Source organism: Salmo salar, chromosome ssa20 (assembly GCF_905237065.1).
Source record: "Salmo salar chromosome ssa20, Ssal_v3.1, whole genome shotgun sequence".
Classification (NCBI taxonomy): Eukaryota; Metazoa; Chordata; class Actinopteri; order Salmoniformes; family Salmonidae; genus Salmo; species Salmo salar.
Window position 1 is genome coordinate 16,992,750 of NC_059461.1, and position 9,031 is coordinate 17,001,780.

Genomic DNA, 9,031 nt, shown 5'->3' on the forward strand with positions numbered 1-9,031 from the left:
TCAAAACGGTTCAACGATTGTCTTTCTCTCTTTTTGAGTCAACTACTGACCACATTTTATGCAATGCAGTGCTAGCAAGCTGTAATTTATGCTTTCAGTACTAGATTAATTTTCTGATCCTTTGATTGGGTGGACAACATGTAAATTCATGCTGCAAGAGCTCTGATAGGTTGGAGGATAGAAACTAGCTGCCTCACCATGGAGTGCTGCTACTAGCTGCTACACCTTACAGAGTGCTGTTGAGGCTACTGTAGACCTTCATTGCAAAACATTGCATTTAAATCAATTATTTGTATCAGACCTCAGGATAAGACCCAGATGCAGACAGTTCAAAAGTAACAAAAGTTTATTACAAAAACAGGGGGCAGGCAAACGACAGGTCAAGGGCAGGCAGAGGTCAGTAATCCAGAGCACAGTTCGAAAGGTACAGAACGGCAGGCAGGCTCAGGGCAAGTAGAGGTCAGTAATCCAGGGCAGTGTCATAAGGTACAGAACAGCAGGCAGGCTCAGGGCAGGCAGAATGGTCAAAACCGGGAAAACTAGAAAACAGGGACTACCATGAAAACAGGAGTACGGGAAAACCACTGGTAGGCTTGACAAGACAAACTGGCAACAGACTAACAAAAAACACAGGTATAAATACACAGGGGATAATGGGGCAGATGGGCGACACCTGGAGGGGGGTGGAGACAAGTATAAAGACAGGTGAAACAGATCAGGGTGTGACAATTTGGTGAAGTGAACATATTTAGAATAAGTTTATCTAAAGAAAACTTTTTTAATGTTTCAATATTTTTATGAAATTTACTGAGGAGGATGGTCCTCCCCTTCCTCCTTTGAGAATCCTCCACTGGCACTGACTATAGTGATTTTTTTATTTAACCTCTTGGGATGAGAAAATGTGTGCTCTTTATGACAGAATGTTAAAATGAGGTGAAATCAAACTTTTTTGGAACCAAGTTAAACTTCTCAAAAGGCACCAAATTGATGGAACGACCTGCCTATCTTTACTAAATATACTGTACAATTCCCTTTATAATGATACAGAAGAGACCAACGGGTAGGCAGAATCAACCCATGCTTTTATTTAATCTGTTGCATATAAAAAAACATTTTTTCTTCATTTTTTAAAATATTTTTTTTACAGAAAGTTTATGATCTACAGTGCTATTCAATAGACTGCAATTTACAAGGAATCCATTAAAATAACTTTATATTGTCTCGTGAAACTTCAAGACAAGTTGGCATTCTAAAGACATAACCCAAAAATAATTGTCCTGAAGACCTTTTTGAAGTTACGTACAGTTTGTGTATTCCTTTCATACCATAAAAATATAACACAAAATGACAAAAGAAACCACTGATTCCATTGGTCCATGGCTGTTTATAATCTACAGTATGTGTGTCAAAATAAGAGTCCCCATCTAAGGACGTGTTTTTAGGATGACCCCCCCCCCCTCTTCCCCCACTATATAAATACTAGCCTTCTCCTCTCCAGGCAGAATGATGCTAGTGGTTTTAGATATTGCATGTTGTATGATTAGATGTGCTTGCCAAGCATGGATGAGCAACACATCGTGAGTGTTTCAGCCTAAATAAATGCAGCAGTGACTGAACACGTGGATGTGTCTCTAAATCTTGGTGCTTAATAACCCCATAGGACCAACCAACCCCACGGATCCAGCTTGGCCAAGCCACCACTCATCTAGTGGATCTTAGGCCTGAGTCGACCATGAACTCCACAGCCATGATCTCCGTTTTCAACCTTGACAACAGAATGTATAGCACGTACTGCCTTTTGTCCATGTTCACATACTATTTCTGATTTGGCTATATAGTAAAAAGGCAACATTATTTAATGAGTTCCTTTCACAACTGGAGGCCATTGTCTGGGTGAGGTCAGCTCAAACCACAAGATTCCCTAATGCAGCAAACGAGGAGAATTAAAAAGAAACAAGACATAAAAATGGCATGTTGAATTTAAGGCACAGCCCATGGGCCAAGGAACAGCTTCCTCTAAAAAACAATTTGGCTTTCCCCTCTCCTCCTCCACTCTAAGCAAGCTTCTCAGATAACCGATATCAATGGATAATTTTGTGTAATAAACATTCTCTCAACAAGAGCTACATAATACAGCCACACCATCACCATAAGGGACGATGAGTCAATGAACTTACAACAAACAGCATCATGATGAGAATAATAATAATAATGATAGTATTTACAGCACAATAAATATATGTTTGTAAACAGAGATACAACCAGAAAAACTGTATTATGGGAAGGTCATCCGGTGAGGATGGGAAAAAAAACTTGGCACAAGGAAAAAAATAGCAAAATAAAACATTAGAAACGACACATTTCTTTTAAAATAAGCACTCTTTAAAAAGACATGTTCATTACTGCAAGTAATTTTTTACATTTCAACATTTTTTTTATACTGTATGTACATAGTTAGAAAAACAGCATATTTGGGTATAGTAACTGGCAAGCCTGTACTGCGGTCTATGCTACAGTGAAAGCTTTACTGTCCCGCCCTAATACGGCAAGAAAGACACAACAAATAGAAAAACATAGCAATAAATAATAACATCAATTGTAACAACAACAACAATAGAAAATGTGGAAAAGAAAGAGTCTCTTGGATTAAGTGTATAGGGCATTGTTCAAGCCTAAATGTGCACGTGAGTTTTGGCGAGTTGAAATAAAATAGTAAAGTAGAGAGATATGAAAACATCAGTGCATTAACTATAGCCGACTATTCTTCTGACGAGACCACTACTACGCCGTGGAGCTGATTGTCTTGTGTTCTTGGTCAAAACAAACAAATCAAAGGTTAGTGTGATGACAATGACAGGCATTTTCTTAACGTGTGAAAACATCAACCATGTAGTGCATTGGTAAATATTACTGACCTGCAGTAACGGTTGAGGTCAATTCCATTCCAAGTAAATTCAGGATATTCATTTTAGTTCCCCATTCAAGAGTTGAAAAGAGCCATTTATTTTAAATGAGGATCTTTCAATTATTGAATTGGAATTTGATTTGTTTCTTATTAGCCCTGACAAATTGTAATAATGACTGTCACTTTTCATATTTCAGACATATCACAAAGCTGTTACTTAATCTGAGGGATTTTAACGCTAAATCTCGACATATATTTTTTACCACTATTTTGGAACAAATCGCTTCCCGAATGAGAAACCGAATCGACCACATCCCTACACCACAATCAGAAAACGAAGACAAGATTGATTGACAGAAAACGGGAAATAAGGTTACTGTGTGCGTAGCACAAAAAGTGTCGCAACACACTAAATAAATGTAAAAAAGCTAACGAACCCCCCCCCCCCCTCAGACTTCCACAACCCTTTAACCAAAGGTGCTTCTTATATCCAATACAAGCATTGCATTGTCAGATGACATTTGCTCACATTTACTGCAGGCAACAATAAGTAGAATGTAAAGGCTTCCTTCTGGTCAGTCAGACAAAATGATTTCATTGAACGTAAAGTAAAGTAGGCCTATATGTCAACATGTGTCATTTTTTTCAGCGAAAACATTCTTTGAAATAACTGTTACATGGTTATTACAACCAAACATGGGGACAGTGGTATGGGAGTAATAGTGTAAATTACTTTTGATAAACATGCAATCAGCAAATCGAGCCCGAGCACCTACCCCCTGGGCACTCCTGTAGATATGAGAGGATTGGAAACTAATATATATATCCAATCCTCTCAGATCAAGTGCGTAGACAGAGGGTAGGAGCTTGGGGTTGATTTGGAATTGGGCGATATATTAGACTGGACTCATAACTTACACTTTTGCTATTTTACATAAAATGATATGTTCAGTTATGTTACAAATGGAATAATGGTCTGGTTACTTAAGACAGAAACAAAATTAGGGTGGTTGCTCGGGAAGGATAGGTGGGCGTAAACCGCAACCATCTAGTAATGTGTAGCATTTTAGCTAACACTTCCCCAACCCTTTACCTAATCTTAACCTAATTCTTACCTTTTATTGTCATTTATTTTTACCTTTATTTAACGAGGCAAGTCAGTTAAGAACAAATTCTTATTTACAATGAAGGCCTACTCCGGGAAAACCCAGACGACGCTGGGCCAATTGTGCGCCGCGCTATGGGACTCCCAATTACGGCCGGATGTGATACAGCCTGGATCTTCTAACGTTTTACGTACATTCTTGTCGCAGTGCTCGACTTAGACTGAAATAGGTGCTGGTACTCATTTTGGGTGCCGGTATGGTTTATATTTCAGTGCAGGAGCTCCACAATACTTTTGAGCTAATATTCTATCAAATGAACAGGAGCTCAAGCAGTAGAAGCTTTTTTGGTGCCGGTACTCAGCTCTGGTGAGCTGCTGCTCAAGTCAACCACTGCTTTGTTGTCAATTCTCCTAACCAGCAATGTAAATTATCCTGCAACGCAACAAGCAGCCTGGTCTCAGACAAAGACATCCTCCAAGACATACGATAACTTACTTAAAACAATTTGTATGATATTGTTCGACCAGGTAAGACTTATGATACTACACATCCTCCAATTCGTATAATATTGTACAACCACTATTCCATTTGTAATGTAACATGCGATACTAAATGGAAGTGGCAAATGTCTGTCCCAGATGCTACAAATTGCCCTGAGGCCAGGTTGGATATATTTAAAGGAGTGCAAATAATCCCCAATACTAACCCAAATACAATAACTAGAAAATGACCCTTTTACACACAGAAAAGCAGTGGCAGACGAGGTATTCTCATCAACAGATTTCATTTGACTTTCAAGTCACTTCTCTTTTTCTTTTCGTTAACAAAAGTAAAACGTAGGATAGCAAAAGTAAAACCTAAAAAAGATACGTACGGTATGATACAAAAACTCTAGAGGTCAAACCTAGCATTAGTGCTGAAAGATCTTAGCCTTTTTTTCAGTCAGGTTTTCAAGGAAGACTTCAACTTCAGAAAAGTGTCTTGATAAATTCCCACAATGCATTTCTCTCCATGTGCTGCAGGTCCTCTCTGCATGGTGACGTGTCCTGTTGGGCTTTCATTCATCCAGACCACACAGCAACTTAGCACATTGCTTCACTGACTTTGCTGAGGAGTACAAAGAACTAAGAAAAAAATATACTATAGCAACTTCTGCAGAACGGCACTTAATAACACACAGAAACACTGCCATCAGTCAGGCAAGGCTGAAAGGAGGAGATATGCTGTATATAAACAGCATTAAACACACTCTAAACGGCTGATCAAAATCCTTAATGTAACTTCAACACAGTAGGACTGGGTTTTAAAGTTAAATAACACACAGACAACTTCAGTACAAATGTGAATGGAAAAGAGTTTTCCTGAGTGCAAAAAACTTGTAGAAGTACCAGTGGACGTGTCTAAGAAGCTGACCAATAGGATGAGGAGAGAGGAGTGACCAAGGGGTGGAGAGCAGCGTGCGCTTTGGAACCATAAACACATGTATATATATATATATATATATATATATATATATATATAAAAACAGACAGACACTCCACAAAACCCCAAAATACTCTATAAATAATAATCTCTGGTTACTAAGAAGAACAGTTTAGTTGCCATCCATACACTGCTATGTATCGGCTGGTTTCTCCTCTCCCTTCTTCTCATCATCCTCCCCCTCCTCTTCCTCTTCCACTACAGATGGTTGCGATGAAGAGGATTCTCCTTCCACTTCCACCTCCTCTTCCTCATCCTCCCCCACCTGCTCATCCAGTGGTATCTCTGTCGACTCAGAGTCCTGCGTACAGAGTGTTTTTGAGTCACTACAACTATTCTCCTCTTCTTCATCCTCCTCCTCGGGTTGGCTGCCACTGTCCTTCTCTGTGTCCGACTCCCCGTCCTCCTCCAGGGTGAGTTCAAACTGGAACTTGTCCCCTCCAAGGGGGCGGCTGATATCCTCAGGCTCGTCCAGGGTAGGTGAGGGGCTCTGGGGTATGGTGCTCTGGTACCACTCCCTGTTGTCCTCCAGAGTGTCCAGGATGTCCTGGGCATCAGGGTGCACCAGGTCTGCCCACGTCTCCCATAGAGGGTGGACAATGTAGTCTATGAAGCCTACCTGGAGAGAGGAGAGGGAGGCTTAGGTTTAGTTAAAAACAACAGAAAGGATATGTGTGAGTGTGTGTTGGGTGTTTGTGAATGTGTCTGGTGTGTTTGGGTACCTGGCTCTTCTCAACAGAGGCATTGTGTTTGTCACACATAGGGCTGATCTCCATGCCTCTCTCCCTCTCTCTGTCCCCCTGGGTGAAGAACTCTTCCATGATGCGGTCGGTCCACTGGCGGTACAGCTGCAGGGGCTTAGTGGGGTTACTCAGGTCCGCACAGTGCACCATGTTCTGCAGTACCTGTATCCTGTCAGAGTAGTTGTCCAGGAGTAGAACTCCAGAGCTGGTCACCTTCTTGGTCTCCACCATGGTCTTTAGGTCAGCCAGCAGGTTCATGTGTTTGGACATGTCAGTCGCTAGGACCTGGGGACCACCAGAGACGCAACACAGGCTGTCACAATACTGGCAGGGACAAAGCAATAGAACAGAACTTCCCTGTGAAGTTAACAGAAGCAATCAAGTACAACCATGGATGTTTTCTAAGCTGATGTGGAGACTATTTCACAGACGTTCCTATTGGTTACTGATGATTATCCAGTCACTCACAATGTCGATGACCATCTTGCGCAGTGATTGTCGTTGTTTTTTGGTCAGGTTCTGGAAGATGTCACAGTTCTCTTCCTGAAGCAGCTTGAAGCCCACAGCCAGGTGGTGGTTCTCCAGGACTGACGAGTCGTTGTACATGAGGGCCAGCTCCGAGTCTGGGGGACAAACACACATACTGTACCCTGACTCAGATGCTTGACATAAATAATGTGATATTATATCCATAAAACAGGGTTCGATGGAGAGGTGTTGTTGAGGTCCTCTGCCTCACCAGTCAATATATAAAACAGAAATATATACTTTTAAAACACATGCTCCGGAACTTTGGAGACTACTAAGTATTTTTTAAACCTCCCGCTTTGGGCTTGATGTGTGAATGTGTAATTCATTTAAGTAAAAAGGCCCGAAGTGGTGTGGTATATGGCTGTTCTTATGTACGACAATATATCACGGCCGTTAGCTGTGATATATTGACCATATACCACAAACCCCTGAGGTGCCTTATTGCTATTATGAACAGGTTACCAACGTAATTAGAGCAATAAACAAGTAGTTTTGCATCATACCCGTGGTATATTGTCTCATATACCACATCTTTCTGCCAACGAGCATTCAGAACGACCCAATTTATAAACATGCTTAATCTATGAGCACAATTACAGTCTTACATCAATTAGCCATGAAATCCCTCATTTGAAAGTGACTGTTTATCTGGAAGCTGTGCTGAGCCATTTTCCCTACATTTTCCCCACGTGGGCCAGCCCCCTAGCAATTTGAGTTCTAGCCAATGAGCTTCAGCCCCTCGCCATCTGAGTGACAGCTAGCAAGATGCACACACAGCAGAGCGAGAGAGAGAGCAATGACGTGGTGCACATATGTGACGTCGTAGACAATTGGTTAAAAAGCATACAAAAGTGCCGGACAATCTCTTAAACTCTTAAACAGATCTGTAGAGGTCGATCATTTGTAGAATAAGGACACTATTTCCACTTGTAATGAAGCTAGTGTTTACACTATACTAATTGGTACTGTATTCTACAGTATGTGGTGGAATTATAGTACCAACCGAAATACAGCAATTCCTGTTGTACTTAGAGCTTCCAAGAACAAGCATTTGTCCCAGAGCTGGGAGGGGGGAGGGTATCTGGTGTGTGTGCACATGGGTGGATTGAATCTCGTGAGTGTTTTACCCAGATGCGCAGGAGAGACAGAGGGCATCCATCATTGATCTCTACAGTTCATTTGAGTGTGTGTGCATGTGTGTAGGGGTGGGCGCGTGTGTATCTGTCTTCGTTTTCGTGCATGCTCTGATGAGTGGCTTTTATGCGTATGTGTGTGTGCGTGCATGCGTGTGCACCAGCCAGCCATTGACGTAGCTATTAAGTCAGGCCTGTACTCAGACTCACTAGTGTTGATGAGGAACTGGTTGGAGACTCCAGGGTGGTCAACGTCATGAATAGCACTGGCGAATATGGCAGCTAGGATCTCCAGGTCGGTGAACACAGCCTGGGAACAGCAGAGAAGACAGTACAGGGTCACACCAGCCATTCAAACATGATAAGATGGTGAGTAACACACCAAATAACAGCAACCGGAAATCTGTCAGTTACAATCCGACAAATAAAAACTGAAGTATGTAATTGATGAATGGATTGACTGATTGATTGAGAGGTCCAACCTCTAGAGCGGGGGTCGATAGCAGCACGTGAGTGGACTGGGTGACATCAGCAGCATGGATGTTGTTGTGGTAGGCCACGTCGCCATGGTAATGGTCTTCTAAGGTCATCAGGTATGTTATAAAGGTGTCGAGTGGAATTTTAAACGTTTTTAACAAGTCTCTCTCCTATAAGAAAAAACAAAACATTATTTTGTATTCTAATAGTCATGTAAGTACAATCAACAAAAATAGAGTAGATCAAATGTGATGATTACCTGGAATATAGTGTGCATCATGACGGTCAGGGGCCTGTTCCCAGAGAACTCAGTGACTTTGAAAACGTTAAGGCCCCATTTATTTACATCCTCCAGCTCCTGCAAAGGGAAACCAACCCTTCACACACCAACATACAGTAGTAGACATCTGTCGAAGAGCATCACTCTATCTGTCTTCCCCTCTTTCTCTACCCCTTCTCTAAATCTTTCCCTCCCATCAATCTCTTTCTGTCCCTCACTTTTCTGCCCTTTACCCTCTCTCTTCATGTCTCCTCCCACTCCCTCTCCTCCCCCTTTCTCCCACTGCTGCCCACCTTAGCCAGTTCGTCCTCTGTCTCTGTCTTGACTCCGAAGCGGGGTATGTTAGAGTTGGTGAGGCTGGAGCTATGCTGCAG

General features: G+C 41.8%; 1 protein-coding gene across 3 annotated transcripts in view; it reads right to left on the reverse strand.

Moving 5' to 3' along the window:
- Positions 1 to 3,350: 3,350 nt before the first annotated feature.
- Positions 3,351 to 9,031, reverse strand: part of LOC106580051 (cAMP-specific 3',5'-cyclic phosphodiesterase 4D) — a 278,153-nt gene continuing 272,472 nt past the window's right edge. For all 3 annotated transcript variants that reach the window (XM_014160617.2, XM_014160619.2, XM_014160620.2), the window contains exons 8-14: positions 8,951 to 9,031; positions 8,637 to 8,735; positions 8,383 to 8,547; positions 8,111 to 8,210; positions 6,705 to 6,859; positions 6,216 to 6,521; positions 3,351 to 6,112 (exon numbers count right to left, since the gene is read on the reverse strand). The exon at positions 8,951 to 9,031 is cut by the window's right edge and continues 98 nt beyond it. In XM_014160617.2, the coding sequence (XP_014016092.1) occupies positions 5,627 to 6,112; positions 6,216 to 6,521; positions 6,705 to 6,859; positions 8,111 to 8,210; positions 8,383 to 8,547; positions 8,637 to 8,735; positions 8,951 to 9,031 (1,392 nt within the window). In that variant the 3' untranslated portion in view covers positions 3,351 to 5,626. The remainder of the gene's footprint in view (positions 6,113 to 6,215; positions 6,522 to 6,704; positions 6,860 to 8,110; positions 8,211 to 8,382; positions 8,548 to 8,636; positions 8,736 to 8,950) is intronic.